The 19,302-nt window shown below is 40.9% G+C and overlaps 1 protein-coding gene across 2 annotated transcripts in view; it reads left to right on the top strand.

Annotated features, from left to right (window-relative positions):
• Positions 1 to 19,109, top strand: part of MCC (MCC regulator of WNT signaling pathway) — a 180,540-nt gene extending 161,431 nt beyond the window's left edge. For both annotated transcript variants that reach the window (XM_039706390.1, XM_039706391.1), the window contains 4 exons: positions 3,121 to 3,327; positions 4,294 to 4,391; positions 14,383 to 14,505; positions 15,526 to 19,109. In XM_039706390.1, the coding sequence (XP_039562324.1) occupies positions 3,121 to 3,327; positions 4,294 to 4,391; positions 14,383 to 14,505; positions 15,526 to 15,706 (609 nt within the window). In that variant the 3' untranslated portion in view covers positions 15,707 to 19,109. The remainder of the gene's footprint in view (positions 1 to 3,120; positions 3,328 to 4,293; positions 4,392 to 14,382; positions 14,506 to 15,525) is intronic.
• Positions 19,110 to 19,302: the final 193 nt, after the last annotated feature.

The raw sequence follows: 19,302 nt of genomic DNA on the forward strand, positions 1-19,302 counted from the left end.
CATGACATTTATCTGCTGTGATGTTTGTTTTAATTCTGAAGGCTGATACATCCCACCTTACTGTGGTTCTCCTGGAGTCACGACTTTTTTTGTGACTCTAAAAACTTCTTGCCAAATTTGAGTCCTACGTGACCAAATCGAATACAAATTTTGATTTTGAGAATTCTGTGGTGTTTCTGATTCTTTTGAATCAGAAATTTTTAATTTTCATTAAAGTTTTTGCCCAAAATCAGGATTATAGTATGACTGTAAGTACAAAATATCTCTCAATATTAAATTAATTAGTCACAAAATAGCTGCTGGATTTGATACCTGAAGCTTGTGAATTTGCATGGATTGTCTTTAGTCTTCTGCAATCCCCTAGAAGAGGGACACTTGTTGCCTCCTCCTTCAGGGTTTCATTTAGTGAGTGCTACCTGTGCTCTCACTCTGAACATGCAGGTGTGTTAAACTGCAAAAATGCTTCACAGCAACCTGTAGCTGGAAGAAAAGGGAAATAGTAGATATACAAAGGTGGCATTGTCATTTCAATTAAATTTAGATGCAGTGTTTAGAAGACATATTTTCATGGAAAAAATTGCTGCATATTGTCTCGCTAAGTAAACCTGAAATACTTGAATTTTTCCAAAATGGCTGCTGCCACTCTGCCTCACACATTTCATGGGTCCATATTACAATCCTCAACTGCAGTCCGAATTTTTAACCATCTTCAGTCTTTCCATTCCCTCCTGTTCCTTCTCTGGCAGCCTCTATATGACAGAAGCTTTTTAACTTATCCCCTTTATTTCCAAGCTTCTTTATTTCCAAGTCACGTTGTTTTGACATGAGAAAAGTAACATATGGGCGGTGCATGATATGTCTTCTGGGACAGGATGCAAACTGCTGAATTCATACATGATGATCTAAGCTTACTGTCTTCATAAACAAAGGAGTTAAACAGTGATCCTCAAATTTATTTTGAGCTTGAATAAAATAAAAAATAAAATTAAAAATAATGAATGTTTATGAAAATAAAATAAATTAAAATCTTTGCATGATAAGAAAAAAACTGTTCCATGAATTAATTATTGTAGTGGATAAATTTACCCTTTTATTTTAGGGAATAAATGTCCTTTATTTCTGGGCTGAATTTGCTTAGTTTCATCCTCTAGCCAGGAAAGACCTTGTCATGACCATCCCACACAGACAGCCCAAAGTATCTTTTATTCATACAAGTGTCAAAATACTGTGTTCAAATTACTTCTCAGCCTTCACTAAGAAGGCTAAGTAGATTAATGGCTTTAGAAGTAGAGGCTTAGGAAGTGAAATGCATTCACTTGAGTATATCAGACCGTCCAGTTCAACTCCTATAACAAAATTTCCGCATCATTATTTATCAGAATTTACATTTTTTACTGTTGACAGAAGCAATTCATGGTAAGTTTGCCTAACAACTAAATTTGTGTAAACCATATTGATTGAAACTGATTATGCTTCTAACCTTCAGTTTACAAACAAGCAGATAAATAAATCACTGACTTTAAAGTTCATACAAACTTTTCCAAGCCCCTCAGGGTTTTTAAGATATGGATTTTATTTTTACATGGTTCTGAATAAGCCAGTGATGGTTGTAACTGTGATACACCTGTGTGGACTGCTTATTCTTAATCCAGACAGCAGATATCAACATAAAAAGTTTGTCTAAATATGTGTAAAGATTTGGTTTTTTATAACCTTTGTTAATAACGGCTAAAATATGAACAGCATTATTTTTGAACCATAAAGCAAGATACTTCTTTATTTTCGTGATTAGGGTTTTTTTGGGTTTTTATTTTTTGGGTTTTTTTTAATAAATAGCAACTTGTTCCTAGGCTGGCCACACAACAAGAAACTTCTGTCTTTCAGAGGTGTTTACACAATAAACTAGAGAAATGTAATACAGAAAATGTCTGCATGAACTTAGTATTCACCCATTAAATTACCTAGGCCAAGGCAATTTAAACAGTGGAAACATGATTCTGGGTTGGGTTGTTGGTTTTTTGGGGGTTGGGGTTTTTTGGCTTTTTTTTTTTTGGCTTTTTGTTGTTGGTGGTGGTTTTGTTTTGTTTTCTTTTGTTTAGGCAGTCTTTTTTTCGTTTATTGGTGGTTTTAAGTACATAATGTAAATTATGTATTAGTACTATCTCTTTAAAAGTTTTGTGGATATTGGGTTTTTCTTGGTAAAGAAAATAACTAGGCATTTTGTCCAAGAAACATTTCTGAAGTGTTGTTAATCACAAAGAGCCTTGTGGTTCAGGAATAACCCATCATTTGCTTTTCACAGGACTTTTGGAGCATGTGCTGAAAAAAGGGTCATTGCACTCGTGCCTTGCTCTTAAACTTCTGCCCAGCCACTGTCAGACAGATGTTAAAACAGAGGTCTGTCCCCAGGCAGCAGACATTGTGTTACAATAGGTGAGAGCCCTGTCAGAAGCAAGAAGGAGCTCTCAGAATTGAGCTTCTTTCTATCAAGTACCAGTGTCCATCCTCTGTGGATTGTATTTAGGGAAGAAAATAAGTGAGTGCATTTTTCTGTCAGACTTAAGTTGTTGGAATTCTGGCCACCTAGGGGAGGGAATTTATAAATGGACATCTGATGGTGCCATATTCAGTTGCTCTTTTTGACATAACTCATTTTACCACAGAGGCTGGTATTACAAGGCAGGAATAGGTCCTGGTCTCTCAAACCCCTTCCACGGTAATTAGATTAATTCTTGCATATCATTAAGAAACTGAAATCTCGCTTTTAGGGAGATGTTTGACAAAGTCATACACTTCTGCTTTTAAGACAATGGTCTCTGAAGGACAAAGTAGAACCAGAAAAATTTCAGCAGCTGTGGCAATTCTCTCAGATCTCTGATAGTCTAATTCTAATTTTGCTTCTGACCTTATTCCTGAAGATGATAAAGGGGTGACACAGCTCATCATACTCAGTCTGAAGATATAGGTCTGAGAAATATGCAGTGTGATTATAAAAGTTATCTGGATGTTCAATGGAAAGAACTCTTAGGTTATAAGACTGGATGAAAATCTTGTTTAATCTCATCTTCCTTTAGGTACCTAGTCCCATGAAGCAGCAATAATACAATGTTTCTTCAACAGGAAGAGATGGCAGAGCTCAAGGCGCAGCTTTACCTGCTGGAGAAGGAGAAGAAGGCTTTAGAATTGAAGCTGAGCACTCGAGAGGCTCAGGAGCAGGCCTACCTTGTCCATATTGAGCACTTGAAGTCTGAAGTGGAAGAACAAAAAGAGCAGAGAATGAGGTCTCTCAGCTCAACCAGCAGTGGAAGCAGAGACAAACTGGGCAAGGTCAGGAGTCAAGCTACATTTCTAAAGTTGTAAACATGGTTAATTAAACCTTTCCCATCCCTATTGCAATCTTTAGCATGTTAATCATGTTCTTGTTTTGTCTATATGCAGATCTTTTCTCTCTTCTCCAATTGTAAGGTGGCTTTTTCCATGCTGTGACTTGAGAACTTTGCAGAATTGGTGTTAGGCATGGGCTAATGGTGTTTTGAGGACTACCACAAGGCCAGTCTTGCCAGACATACAAGTCGCTGTGGTTGAGCATGTGTTTTGCCTGTTGCCACTCACTGGAAGCACTGGAAGGGAGTCTAAGCCAATTGCCATTCTCCCATAAACACAAAATATTAAAACATTAGCGCTCATTTCTATGCAGCATTTAGAACATTGTAGTGACAATTTCTTTCTCCAAGTCAGATTGTAATAATTTGAGAGTGAAGACTCTTCTCCCCTTAATGCAGAATAAACAGATTTCTGCATTTGCAGTAATAACTTGCATTAATAAATTAATACGTTGGAAAACTTTGTCTTATTGTAATGCTGTGTCCCCAGAAAATGTCAATAATGTGTTTAAAAACAAAAACCAAGACATACATCTTACTTCCTTGTTCCTGGCAATACGTCATCTGATCCCGTCTGATCACTTTTCTTGATCCCAGTGCTTCTTTGTTTCATGTGTGGTGTCAAAAGAAATATAAGGAAGGCAGAATATAAGGAAGGCAGTTTTGCACACAGTAGCAGAATTCTGCAAGTCAATGAGCTGTGGTGGTTTAAAAAACATTTAGAGGCATTTGTGAAGTATTAATCTGTTTAGTCCATTTCTTGGTATGATTATACACTGCCATATTGCTGTAGCATTGTGTTGTCTGTTTCACCTTCATTTTAAAAGTAGCTGTGAACTAAGAGGCTTTCAGAATTTTCCCATAAAGATGGTCAGTAATTCTAATCAGGTGGTTTTTCCTCCTTTCTCAGGAATGCAGTGATGGCACCGCAACACCGCTAACACTTGCTGAGCTGAGACCATACAATGAGAGTGAACTGACTGCTGAGCTGACAAATGCACTCAGGAGGTAAGCACAGCTTCTCTCACCAGGGTCAGGACTTCTCCTGTAGGTCCAGGGAAAGGTTTATTTCAGAGCCTTGACTCTAACCCTCCAGTGCTTTGAAGAGTGATCACAGATTTGTCCTGTGAAAAGAAAAACTAAATATTAAAGTCCTTCTAATTTTCCCCTCTCTCCTGCTGTTGTTCTTCAGCTGCTTTCACGTGGTGCTCAACTCCATTCCTCTTGAGGTTCTCCAGAATTCAGTTGAATTTCAGAAATAAAAGAAACCCTCAAAATGGCAGTAGTGACCACTGTCAGGCAAGAGTGTGAGACATAAAACAGTGATGTAACACATTTCTTGTGTGTGTAAAGAAAATGCTTAGTAAAGGCAGGATTTGAAGTGTGATCTTTAGTTACTAAAGAAGGTTGGCCTCAGGATAGAACTTGGGTGGGAGTTACAGGAGTGGGAAATGCAGGCATTTTGATGACTCAGATGCTCTATTTGTCTCCTGAGTATGTAAGTGGAGCCACTGTTCCATTACAAATGATATTGTGTGAGACATTAGCTTTCCAATGGGAGAGAAAATTGATGTCTTGACAAACATCTTTCATCGACAGCCAGGTTTTAAGCCTAAGCTTTCAATACAGTTATACATTAGCTAGATATTTGTTTGTGCAGTAGTTTTTCCTTCACCAGTTATGTGGTAAACTTAATGACAAAGAAATGCATAGTTTCGATAATGGTTTCATTATGTGTTCCACCTTTACCAAGAAATGGCTCTCTGGTATCTAATCTGGTTCTTATATTTAGAACCTGTCCAAAACGCTGCTAAGAATTTTGGCTGGGAAGAGTGTGTTTTGCTTTACTGGTGTTTGCGCCTTCTTTGATGGTGGAATGTCCTTTCAGGCAGCTGTGGTGTTTCATTCCTGAGGTGCTTTTTTTTATAGGTGCAATGGGTGCTGTGCCTACGGACACTTAAGGCCTGAAAGGCATTATGTAAAAATGTAAGATCATTACCACTGCAGAATCAATACACCTCATACCATTTGCTTAGTAGTCTGGCAGTTGCTGAGTACTTAGTTTGCATGATGCAGGGAACAAAATTCTGTGGGTAAAATAATCAAAACTGTCATTTGTGTGTGGGTGGATAAAACCCATCAGCAAAGTAATTTACATAAACATTGCAGAAAGCCATTGGCCTCCCCTGTATCCCCCACATTACTCACTGGTGTGAGCTGCTCCACCAGCATTTTCTCCCTTCACTCAAGCTGCTGCTCTTCCAGTTCTTGTTATTTGCTCCTGGGTTTACAGAAGATGCCAATGACCTTAGTTAGCAGAGGCTTGAGTATAGTCATGAAATGTGGTTTGCTGACAACACAGAGAAAACAACTTTGCTTTATCTACTAGGCCTTAAGTTGATTAGCATGGATTTCCAGCCAAGGGCCTCACAAGTACAGTTTGTCAGGCAGAAATGGAGAAGAAAAATAATCGGATTAAACTGTACATAAATTGTGAAGGCTCTCTGTGTAATGGAAATACAGCTGTGCTAAATGTGATTGCCAGTGGGGCTCAAGCACAGTTCCTGCAAGCTGTGTGGACAGGGTATTTTTCCTTCTAATCAGTGTGCCGGCCAGAGCAGGTTGAATGCTTAGCCCTCCTTACCCTGAAGTCTTGTCTGTTCAAGTCAGTTGAAGGTCTGTCTACACATGGAGAAAGCTTACTGCAGCTTGTTTAGCCACAGCTATGCTAAAAAATACCAGAAGTCCCTAACTGCTGTTCTGAATAAATGGACCCTCAGATATCACAGTGATATTTCGACCATCACAAATCCACGAAAGAATTGTAAAAATTATCAAAATTCTTTCTGCTCTGCAAGTGCATCCTCCTCACCTGCCCAGGAAGCAAGACCATAATACAAAATTTAAGATATTAGTCCCAGTAGCTGTGTTTGCTGAAGGGTGGGATTGGGGGAGGTGTGAAACAAGTGCTATCATACTCTGTGGTGCAGAGGCAGTATTTAAATGCCAGCATTCAAGAGTGTTTCAGGACTGGTTACAATTGGTGCATACATCCAGCAATTGGTCCTCTCTGTTGTTTCTCCAGGCAGTAGACACTGGTTCAGGGGACAATAGCTGCAAGGATAGGGGCAGAAATCTGTTGGTTTTTGAGTCTGTTTATCAGAGCATGTGATACCAATCAGCAGCCCTGCTTCCTGTCCCCTCTTTATCCCATTATTACAGAGACTAAAGCTCTGTCTGCTTCCCCCTCTGTTACTTACCCATTCTGTCCTTCTGTTGCTCTTAAATTGTCAGGTTCTTCTCAGTTAATTGAAACAGAGTGAGACCCAAATAAAACATCAGGACATAGTTATGGTTTGGGTTCTGGTATAGTTTGGAAGCATTTATTTGCTCATAGTCTGCTAATGGCCATGCAGCAGAACAATCCTGGCTGGCTTCTCTCTGCAGATGTGGATATTTTCATAAATCTGGAATCCAGTAGCATGTTGTGAAACTTTTGTTGGTAGTGCCCATCCGCAGAAATTCAAGGAAGAAGCTGTTCTGTCATAACATATTTGTTCTAGAACAACTCAGGGTTTCCTGTAGTAGTGGTCAACATTAAAACCCGTTACCAGCATTTTACAGAATTCACTTGTCTTTTACATGGTCACTATGCTAACTGGAGAAATCTAAATTATCTTAAAGTCCTATGCTCTTAAAGCTACATCTATTACACCAGTTTCTGATGTTGCAAGCTAAGCTCACTGATTCCGACATACCCTGTTCCAGCCAAATGTAAATGCTTTCTGCCAGAGCCTTTAACAGTTTTGGTTTTCCCTCTCTTTTTTCTTAATGGAATGATGAAGTGCTTTAATGGGCACAGAGCCTCTTCTTTCTTGAGTCTGACACATCCATAAACAAGCTTCTTGGCAGGAAATACCTTGCTCTTGAGAGGGCAGAAATGTGTTCTCAGCAGCTTCATGGCCTAGTGCTGACACTTGAATGATTGTGCCAGAAGCCAGTTTTATAAGACAAGATCTCGTTGAATACCCCAAAATCAAACACATGACATGGTCTCTGAGGGAAGACCCTAAATGAGTTCTTTTCCATGCTGGTTTGTTCTCTTCTGCTGGGCCAGGGTAGGGAGCACTGTACATGACTTGTATGAGTTTGTAACTCAGTAGACACATGCCAGGTTATGCATTAATGCAGGTAAATGCATTATAGGTGGCAGGAGGGAGGCAGTAACAATTCCATTCTGCTTTAGAAGGCTGATGATAATGATGATAGAACTTATATTTTCTTCCATTAAGAAGATATTTTCTTCAACTTTCATTCTGTGAAACATGGCCAAGCTGGCAGGACTGAAACTTCTTCCTCTCCCTAAGCCTAGCTACAAATGTTTTGATCGTTGAGATCCTCCTATGGTCTATGCTTGTATTTTTAGCTGCTGATAGCTTTCCTGTCTGTTGTATTTTGGGTTGTAAAATAGGGTTGTATTTTATTAATACATTTAGAGACTCATTTATAAATCATTAAAATGCTTGGCCAGGAAGGATCTAGCAGTACTAGGCAAGGACCATGGCAGGCAAACACTTTGAAACTAGACTGACTGTTCAGACCTCAGCTGCATCATCATTTGACACAAAATTATGATCTTGATGGCTGTGCAGCGTTACATGAACTGTGTCAGTCTAGACATGTTTCAGTATCTACCTCACAAAAGAGTGACTTTCCATCTGGCAACACTGCAAAGGATCTTTCTATTTACCATGCCTGATGACTTCTAAACTAAGAGGTAGTGAGTAATTGTGAAGTCATTGTGGAGAGAGGAAATTAGTAGTTATCAGTAGGACTGGCAAAGAGCTCTTCTTCTGTTAACAAAAGGTACATTTTGCACAGAGCTGTGGTCCCACCTTTCTTGAGTGGAAGCTGCAGGTATTTCTAGTAGGACATGAAAAACACATCCTATTACCATAATTTCCTGGTGTCTACTGAAACAGTACAATGTTTCTTGCACTCTTACGTCCTTATCCCTTTCTGAAGACTGCAAATGTGTTTTGTGCCAAACTTCTTTTCAGAGAGCAAACATTTCAATAGAAAACTGGGCCAAGGCATGGCAGTGACTGCTTCCTGACACAATGTCAGTGAGAGAGAAATCAAGCCACCTTCCTTTATTTTAAGTTTCCGTAAACTCCATGTGATGGCATGTTAACCTTGAATATTTTCAAGGGCTGACCTTAGTTTCGTGATAGCAGCAGTCACATCATTGAAATTCAAGCCTACGCTGAGCACAGTAAGATGTCTCAGAAATGGAAATAGAAATGCCTAAAACATATCATAACCATTCATATTTAAAATTACTCTTTAGACTTTTCTTTGACCCAGCTACGGGACAAACATGCAGTGGGTAAAAGCAGGGGGGGAGAGAGAGAGGTTTGTGTTCTGGACCTACTGATGCATCAGCTGCTTTCTGTCAGTGTTTGCTTATTTCTGTTCTCCAATTACCGAATCAATTAAATAAGGACATAAGCAACTCTACAGCATTTGAAAGTGAGACACTAGTATGGCTTGCAGTCATCACAGATTTCAGAGATGTCTCTTTTTTGTGCAGTATCCTGTTGTGGTTTCTCCTTGGCTCCTGGGGGTGTTTCAGAAGGCACGGTCTGTCTCTGGAAATCCCTTTGGAGAGTCCCACTAAGAAAAAACCTTCTCACAAGAAGAGAATTGACTCATGGTGATATCCAGGGACAGATTCCTTAAAAGCACCTCGAGGAACTATTTTTACCATATGCCTCACAAACAGCCATGATTTGTCTTTTTCTCAGTTTTTGACATGGGGTAAGTCATTCCTACCACCCTATGGTTATCTGAACTGCTGAGCTGCTATGCACTTCGATATAATCATCACAGGGAACTCCAAACAGCTCCAGCTCTGGAGAGCTTCCAGGCTGGGCTGACAAAGCCGGGTGGGAGGTTTGAGCAGTGAGTGTAGCAGGCATGCTGCTGCCTCCCTCCAGGGCTATTCTCATACTGCCAGTATGTTGCTTCAGGACCACACCTGGCCTGTCTCCCCACTGCAGGTGGTGAACACATGCCTGTGGTATTGTCTTTGAGATCTGTTCTGAGCATCTTGGCAATTAGCAAAAAAAGCAGTACAGTATTTTACACCAGCAAAGTGATTTTTGAAGCACTCTCTGTCACCTCTGCAATCAGGGAATGCTTCCTGTGCACAGGTAGCTGGCAAGCATGGGTGGTGCTTCAGCAGGTGAGCCAGGAAGACATGGCATTCGAAGAGGGTGGCTCTCTTGGCATTTGTGTAGTGTTGCTTTGTTGCCTCTTTAAAACATTTATTATATTCTCTGGTTGTTTCCCTTAGCAGGCCAAGCCAGACCAGTGAGGCAAGTGTGCATTCGAATTAGCTTGGGGATTCTGCATGCCAGCCCAGATACATCAGATGTTAGTTTAGACTGCTGATGAAGAGAGAATTTATCTGCATTCCTTCTAAATGTCCAGCTGTTATCTCGTGAGAGGAGAGGAGTCAAATGCCTAGGAAAAACAATTATGTGTCACCCTGTTCAACTGGAAAAGTCAGAGAGGGGAGTGAGGGATGGTGCTGGGCTCACTATAACAGAAGGATATCAGGGAAGGAGTAGGAGTGGAGTGTGGAATGGGAGGTGTGTGCCTTCCCTTTAAAGTAGAGGCCTCGAAGATAGCTATGGACCGTGCAGGCGGTGCTTTACCTCCCTCCCCTTCCCCATCCCCCATGGCCTGGGACTGCTTTTCCAGCATGGCTAGCTCTGCCAGGAATTCTCAGTCCCCCTGGGCTGTCTGCTGCTGGTGCTGCTCCTCAGGGCTTTGTGCCTGCAGATCTCAGGGGCAGGTGCTGGGCTGAACCTGGTCATCCCACTCCTCAGGGGGAGCCAGGATTGAAGGCATCTGCCCACAGCATGTCTCTTTGGATGGATAAGAAGATGTGCCCTAGGAATGACAAGAGTTCTCTGCCTGGCTTTGGGAATGTTTCTCACCTCTTCATTTGGAGAGAGCTCAGTGTTCCTCTTCTGCTTCAGATTTGGCAAGAGCTGTGGTGCTTTTGACCCCAGGGCAGAGAGGTGGTAGCTTTCACAAAAAGGGGAGTTAGCTGGGTGCACTCCAAGCCAGGGGCAGAAAAATCAACTTTCTGCATGGCAGAGAAGAGCAGCTTCCTGTTTGCAGCACTGGGGAATTTTCAATAAAATCAGCAAGAGCAGGAAAATCTGGGAAGACTTCAAGCACACGAAACTTGAACATGTCTGGAAAAGCCCAGACAGGAGGGAAAATAAAAGGTGCTCATGACCTTGCTTAGATTACCCTGTATGAAACATGGTGTCAGTCTGTGGAGGCCAAATTGACAGAAACAGTTTCCTTTATGGCCCTGGCAGAATTCCCCACTCTCCAAAGTGGTAGCATTGAAACCAGAGAACACCAGTTAGCCCCTTCCTATTCAGCCATCCTGAAACAAAAAAACCTTGAAAACCACTATGCAGCTGCCCACTGAGTGTTTTGATTGCGAAAATACCAAACAAAAGCCTTTATTACCAGCATATTAGTCATTTCACTGAAAATAATGTTTTTAGTGGATGTTGTAGACTGTAGGCCTTGAATACACTCATTCTGAGTTTTTCCCTGGAAAGGGACCAGTCAGGGATTTTCCCAGCTGACTTTTCAGCAGCCGGGAACCCTTGTGCTGGAAGTGAGCCATGCCCTCAGATCACAGGCTCATTCCCTCTTCTGGGAATAGTTGCTTGTTTTCTCTGTGCGCATGAAGTGTCGTGGCTGTGTTTTCTGCTGCCCCTGCTTGCAGTAGCCACTTGGAGGAGGAGCTATTGGGTTAAGGAGCAGTCCAGTAGAGTTGGGAGTGAGTGGCTCACAGATTTTGTGTTCTCTGAAAACCTCTAGCTTCTCCTTCCCTCTTCCCATCAAAATACACAGATAACTGCTTTCTTGGGATACACAGAGGTCCATATTCCCCCCCGAGGCATGATAGCAGTGTGAGTTTGGTGTGTCTGCTTACATGGGAGTTTGGATCTTGGACTCTGGAAGACTGTCTGGCAGCAGCCGGCTGTTCCTACATCAGTAGGATGTTCCATATGTCTGTCACATCAAGCGCAGTTCCATCCCTGGTTTGCAACTTCGACATGTTCTCATTGTAGAGACATGGTTCATATGCAATATTGAAAATATTCTGCCATATTAAGCCCTGTAATGGCTGATTTTGCACATGCTGCAGTCAGGAAAGTGCTGTGGTGCTGGAAATCTCTTCAGGACAACACTTCAGGATTCAGTATAGCTCCTATTCACTGCCTAACTATACAGTCAGTTTTGAAGAGAAACAAGTGTGGACATTGTTTCTGACCAAACTGCGGTGATCAGTGATAGAAACTGAGGGAAGCAGGGGGAGTAACCCTTGTGAGGCACAGGGTTCTTACCAGCCTGTGATGTACAGTTCTGAGGTCTCTCATCTGTTGCTCTGAACAGAAGATGCAGCACCCGGGGGAAAACCTTACATGTTCTGCTGTGTAATAGTCATTAACCCAGTGCATCTTCGTTTTCCGGAGTAACCCAAGGTGTTTGCTCTGCATTTGCTGTTGCTGCTGTGTGTGTGGCTCCTCAGGTGTGACTTGTTCCATGAAATGTCCCTTGAAATAAAGATATTTAGATAAGCAGTTTTAAATTTGTAAAAGGGTGTAAAAGTAGATCCCTGTGTGTTGGTTTTTTTTAGATTTTTGAGACATTTCAGAACATGCAATCAAACCACCTATTGCTCTCCATGAGATTAAGGCTGAGTAGGTATTATCTAGTGCTGTTTCACTGACTTCAAGACATCATGAAAAGCCAAAAGAAATACATGTATTTTACTGGGGCCAGTGTAAATTTGAGTCATCTATATATTTGAAGTATTACCCACTGTTTCCTGTTTCAGAAGGTTCAGAACTGGCACCTGAAAGTTGTTGAAGTAGCTTGAATAGGGTGCTTACCACTCTGCTGGCTCTGTGTCTTTCACAAGCAGCAAGACGAGGATGTTTTAGCCCAAATGTAAAGAAATATAGCTTGATGTTTAGCTGAGTTCGGGCTGAACAGGGCTGGTTAAAAGGTGTGAGTGATAAACCAACAAAAGGCGATATCATTGTTTTATCAGGTAACAGTCCATAGCAACCAAACTTTACCATGCATGAAAAGTTCCTCCGAGTCTTTCCACTGTGTTTCTTTTCCATGCAGCTTTTGTTACAACAGGTGTGTGTGAAGCAGTTTAGCTGCAGGGAGCTGTGGCTCTACAGGGCTCTTTCACGTGGGACTGTGTGCAGCATTTCCACAGGGATACCTTTTCTTGGACATGTTGTTAAATCAACCTCACATGATTTTGAGATTTCTCTGCCCATCTAAATACTGAGGGTGTTTATTCCACTGGACTTGGTGTTCACACTAGGTTGTCATGCTGGAAATGGTGCTACTGAGCCTTCCCCGGAACCTCTGGATGTAGCAACCGTTGAGCAGAGAGGCACCAAATTTACCCTACTCTGTTCTGTCACATCTGTAGTGCAATGCCACAAATTAGGTCTGGCCTCTGCCACATGTGACCTTTTATTGTTTGTGCTCTGGCCCTTTTCCTTCCTGTTTTCTTTGCAGAAAACAGATTTTGGCTGTAGACTGTGCTGAGCCTTTCTGACTGCTGAGGTAGAATATAAAAATTAAAATTTACATTTGGTGTGGATGGCAGTGAACTTCTAACTGCGAGGGAGAAGGATTGTGTTACTTGAAAGCAGAGGGCATGTTCCTTCAATGAAGGGACATACAAAGAATACTGATGATTCTTCATCAACAAGGGCCCTCTTATGTCCTTGTTAATCGAGTCTGTTGGGATAGACTGCTAACTTGGAATATTTCCCCAGCTGACTTTGTGAAAGCCCTTCTGTTGCTGCTGGAGCTGGGCGCTGTCCCTCTCTCCAGTGATAAAAGGCTGCCATATCCAGGCCTTCCTGGGAACTGCAGGCTGCTGAGCTGGGATTCCAGGAGGATCCCTGTGGTCTCTGCAGAGCTGGGGAAGCTATCACAAACTTCAGAGTATTCATTCCCATTTGGCTTATATGGGAGCTGGCAGTTGTCTTGTTATTGAGGTGAAAACAAATGTACTCATGTAGCAGCACTGCAACAAAGCAGGAGAGAGAGGTGGATCACTGCAGAGTGGTTCTAGGCAGCAAAGCACAGACTCCATGTAAACACACACATGTCACATTTGATGCTGCAGAATCTGTGTCCCAGTTGAGCCCAGCTCCATGTTGTTCTTAAAACACCTTTTTTTTTTTTTTACCTCCTTCCAAATCTTACTTTTTTTCCTTGGGCTATCTGTGCAGAGTTTGAGTCACAGAGAAAAGCTCCTGGAGCAGCCCCATGTGTCTGTAGGAGTGGGCTGAGCAGGCATCAGCCACCAGCTCTGGAGCAGGGAGCTTCCCAGGAAGAAGCACCTGCCTCGTGCCATGTGCTTACCTTGGAAATGCTTTTTAAAACCAGCTTAATCCCCTAGCTGTAATGCTTGCTTCTGTTCAGAACTTCTATCTTGTTCACTTTTTCTTTCCTTCAAAGAGATACTTGTAATGTGAAAGTGTTATAAGATAACTTATTTCCATTCTGTCACACTTCATGTAATTAGCTTTTGGTTCAGCATTGGTAAGTATGTACAGATATTAGCTATTATGTATCTTATTTCGTAGTGTGATTCAATGCATACAGCACCGTGATCTACTAGAGAAGTTAGTTTACTCTTTTGTCTGCTCTCTCTCTGAATTCTAAAATGGTGAATGTTATAAATACCAATCTTTGGAAAAGTTTAATGTCAGAACTACCTCTTGTATTATCCTAATAATAGTAAGGAAAATATTTGTAGCATGTCAGCGCAGTGCAGGACAATTGTTGATATGCTTCCAAGCTGAAGTACTATTTCTGTTTTGAAAATAGTTTTCTACCTCCTTTTCTCCTGATCCAGGGAGAAGAAACTGAAAGCAAGAGTGCAGGAGTTAGTGAGTGCTTTGGAGAGACTCACAAAGAGCAGTGAAGTCAGACATCAGCAGTCTGCAGAATTTGTTAATGATCTTAAAAGGGCAAACAGGTAAAGGATCTACCAGCAGATGGATGCACTATTAGTTTATTTTTGCTGTGTTCTTGCAAAACACTAATATTCCACTTACCTTGCAGAGAAGTTTCAGGACCCTCACGTTCCATCCACATGTCAACACTCCAGGGTGTTAAGAGTTAGAGAAGGGGGAGGTATAAACCTCCCATGTAGGTCACTGACAACTACACAGTTAAGAACAGAAAGCAGGGAAATAGGGTAATCTCAATTTAGTTAGTACTAGTGATTGCACAATTTAAAAAGCAAACAAAAAAAAGAATCTGCTACTTTGTTTTTAACTCCTCCCTTTTCTTTGGCTCCAACCTCTTCATTAATAATCACACCTCAGTGTGCATAATCATACCTAAGTTCCATTGTTCAGTCAGAGCATTTTTCTTGTACTGTATTTGGATGGCCTAGGAATATGGGGAACTGTAGCTGCCCTTCCTGCAAGCAGCCTCTGATTCACTATGTGGTTTTCCTTAAATTGCATTTAAAAGCCTTTGTGGTGAGAAGCAGCACCATCCCAAGCTTTCTAACCCAGTCAAGGTGGAGGCACAGAAACTACTCAGTAGCTACCAGATAAGCACAGGATGCCATCCTCTGAATGTAAACGTTACTTCTTTAAAATGAATAATGCAAAATCAGTCCTTGACTTTCTAAGCAGATTCTGGCCATGCAATGTTTTTATAATTCACATCTGATCTCATATCTTGACTCATAAACAGTGGTATAAGAGGTCGTCAACAGCAACCTCTGTCTGCCTCTTTGAAAGTTTTCTTTACCAGTTTACTGGAAAAGGTGTGTGCTTCCCCCAGGAAAGACGGAAACATTAGCATTCATCTGGATTTAGATCAGCAAGGTTCGGATCTAATCCATTTTAAAGCACTGCTAAATTTTGGAAGGGGATCAGCCTTTGAAATTCCTTGAAGGTGGGACTTTGGATTAGATTTTTTGTAGCACTTACTCTGAAACAAGCCTATTTGAATTACCTTGTATGCCTTGTGTTTTTAACAGCAACTTGGTAGCAGCTTATGAAAAAGCAAAGAAAAAGCATCAAAATAAGCTGAAGAAACTGGAATCACAAATGATGGCCATGGTGGAGAGACATGAAACCCAAGTAAGAATGCTCAAACAAAGAATAGCTTTACTGGAAGAAGAGAACTCCAGACCACACACCAATGAAACTTCACTTTAAATGCATCTTTTTAAAGGGTGCTTAGTGCCATTACAGCTTTCTTTCTTTTGGAGGTTGACTTTTAGGTAGCTTCAGATGTTAAAAGTTCTGATTGTCAATGCTGACAAAACTTAAAAGTTCCTTCTCTGGGATCCCAGAGAGGTATCATGGGGATAATAAAAGTGTTAACCTTAAGGACTGTTTCATAATGTAAAATGGCAGTGCCTGAATTATAATGCTATAATTGTGTACATTGTCTGTGTTGTTATGTCTGTATTCTCTTCCATTTTATCAGTGGCCCATGGGTGACAGTGTCACACAGCAGAATAACTCATGTTAATAGGTTTTCATTTGGGTAGTTTGGAGATCATGTGGAAGTTTTCCCAGTCCCTGAGTTCTCTCTGCACTCAAGTCCATAGTGTACCCTCATGACTCGCTGCTGTGGTTACACCACCAAAGAGGCAGCTGCAGAATGGGGATGACAGCCTGGCTGGCTTTTTCTTTGCACCCTGCTTGCAATTCTGCTGCTCACAGTGCAATCAGGTAGGAAAACTCCTGTTGATTTGGGAAAAAAACAATAAAGTGTAGCTGCATCTCTGACAATTATGACAAAAGTGTAATTCTTACAATGCATAAGAGGGCCAAAGGCTGTGGGTTTCACCATGCCGCACACACAGTCTGTGCCAAGAGTGGGTAAAAAATTACAGAAGACCTCCTGGTATTTATATTGCATGGTGTTTGCAACTACTTAGCTTGCAACATAGAAGACGTTTTTTCTTCCTATATACGCTATATCCAAGGTATTGTTTAAGAAGTTGGGCCATTTTTGTCATGTGTGTTGTGCTTACTACAACTTACTGTGATCAAGAGGTAGAATGTCTTTTTTATACTTTCTTTGACCAAAAATAGGTACTTAAGTAACGTACCTGTTTAATATTGAATACATAGGCACAAAATTATAGATGTGTAGATGTATGGATATCCAGCCACAAACAGAATGTGAATGATGAAGTCTTACAGCTTTTCTAGGTTAGTTTTTGTTACTGCTAACATTCTCTTGTTTAAATCACATATTACTGTATTACCAAACTGACTGAAGTGCAAATTTTGGCTTGTTAGGTTAATGAACATTAAGCAAATCATGGGGATCAGGTTGATTTCTGTGGGGGTCAAAATACAGGAGTCTGCCATAGCACCTCTTATATTCAGAATTTGCTTTTTTTTTTTTTTTTGACAGAGTACGTAAAAACTATGTGTTTTAAAAAGCCAAGCTATAGTCCCTTCACTGTGGTGGCCTGCTGCTGTGTTACGCCTCTGCTTTGTCTTTTCCAGGCTGATTTTCAGTGAATCTGATTTCAGGAGATGGTTATCATTTTTGCTTTACATGTTGAGTTGCACCTCAAGTTTTTTACTAGTGAATTTGGAATTATGATAACTTTTCTCATTTATGCCTCCCATTACTAGTACTAAGGAAATATTTGAGAGGACTCTTTTTGCCTGCTGTTGAGTTAGGTCAGACAACATAGTTGTGGGAACTTGTGTTCAGAATGTGGCATTATTGTTAAGTCTTGTTTACATCTGGAAGTGTAGCAGTTGGTTTTCCATCTCTTACCACTGTAGCTGCTGTTGTCTTCTGTCCTTAGAGTAGTCATTCCTACTTCTCTGGAGTCTAGTACATCATCCACAAAGCCAGCATCAAATGTGGTTGATTGCAACAGCAAATTAAAACTATGCTGATTTCAAAATTTTTAGGGAGTGATGTTCTGGTTTTGATCAGTCCTCTTTCTCAGAATAATTGTACTGTTTAATTTATAATGTGACTAGAAATTATTGCAAGTGAGTCTCTTGAGAGGGAGGAGGCATATTGATTTCTTCTGTCTCTGTTGTTCTGCTTAGCAGCCCTCTATGGTGTTTTCCCTTTTCTGGCCCAATTTTCTCACACCCAGGAGGGTGGGGGTTTGCCATCAGCTTCACTGGTAGCTGAGCACACTTGTTTTGAAGAATCACAAAGTATCCACCATTGCTGTGGCAAAAATGCAGTTACATTTTGGTCTTCCAGCATCTGAAACACCCGTATGACTTGAGGTCACCTCAGAATGTCCATGTGAAATACCTTCCACTGGAGAGGACAGAACTGAGCTGCCTCTCAGACTCTTCTTTTCCCCTATTTTGATTAATGGAATTACAGAGTGGTTTGGGAAGGACCCTAAAAATCATCTTATTACAATCTCTTTCTGTGGGCAGGGACATGTTCCACTGAACCAGGTTGCTCCATGCCCCATCTAACTTGGCCTTGGACATTCAAAGGATAGGGCTGCCACAACTCCTCTGGACAACCTGACTCAGTGCCTCAGCACCCTCACACAGAAGACTTTCTTCCATTAAAAAATTCAGATACTCAGAGGCATAAAAAGCTGCAGCCTCAGTGTTTTTTCCACGCCTGACAATTTGCTGATTATTTCACTACGTTTAGCACAAATCTTCTGTGCCAACTGTGCTCTAGAAATGCATTAGAATAAATTATAAATAATCAGTAAATGTAAACCACTCCCATTTTTATTCTCATAAAGGTTGTAGATGAAAAAGCAATACTGGTACCATCCAGCCTCAGCAGTAGCCATAGTTTGCCAGACCACCAGTTGATTTATTTGCCTCAGCAAGCAGCTACTGCATCATTTGTTAGCATACTGGAAAGGATCAACTGGGAAGTGGTCACAGGTTTAATGTTACTGTGAAAACTGTTCATTAGTGATAATCAGCTTCAGCTCCAGTGTACCCCATTAAAATGGCACCAACCCTCAGAAAAAAATGCCATATAAACCTCAAACTCCTTTTATGCAACTTTGAAGTACCTGCACACCAGAAATACCTGAGTGTGCAGTGCACCGTGAGTTACAGCAACTTAACTCTCTTGAAACTTGTTGCAGAAATAATAAATTCGCAAAGCAAGAAAAAAAAAAGGTGATTCTTGCCAACCTAAGTCCATTCATGAATTAATGATTGGACTTTTTTGATTTTCTTAAGTCACCAGAGTGAATGAAACTTTGTATTTTACAGACTGCTCAGAAGAAATTAACTTTTTTTCTAATTCTATGATGTATAAATCTTCACCAGCTTGAATGTACTGTTAGCTTTTGCTAAGCACATGTGACTTAAGTTTGCATTCATGTCATATTCTATTGGTTTTGTTAGCGTTTTCTCCTCCTCCAGTGTACTGCACCATGGATTGTAACTTGAGAAACTTTTCACTTTACTGAATTAGCTTTCAATGTGTTGCTACCTTTTAGTTTCCAAGCAGCTGTAAAATAGCTATTTTGTGTTCATTTGATATAGAATTGTAAAAACTGCATTTATTTATACAGAGGCATTTATAATACGTATTTTACAAATGTTCTTATATTCTGAATAAATTTCTAATGCTGTTTCTTTGCCTTGGGAGTTGTTTCACCATGGCTTGTCACCTTACTGTTGAATTGGACTCCCTGAAGGCACCTTTGCACAAAGATATCTCATCTCCAAGCTAAGTTACTGAGGGAGATGGTTTGACATTGTCAGTGAAGTTCACTTAACAGAGCCATGAAAAGTTGTTAAGAATTTAGATCTGGCCACAGGTTTTA

This window comes from Passer montanus, unplaced genomic scaffold (genome assembly GCF_014805655.1).
Source record: "Passer montanus isolate IOZ18808 unplaced genomic scaffold, ASM1480565v1 scaffold190, whole genome shotgun sequence".
In the NCBI taxonomy this organism is placed as follows: Eukaryota; Metazoa; Chordata; class Aves; order Passeriformes; family Passeridae; genus Passer; species Passer montanus.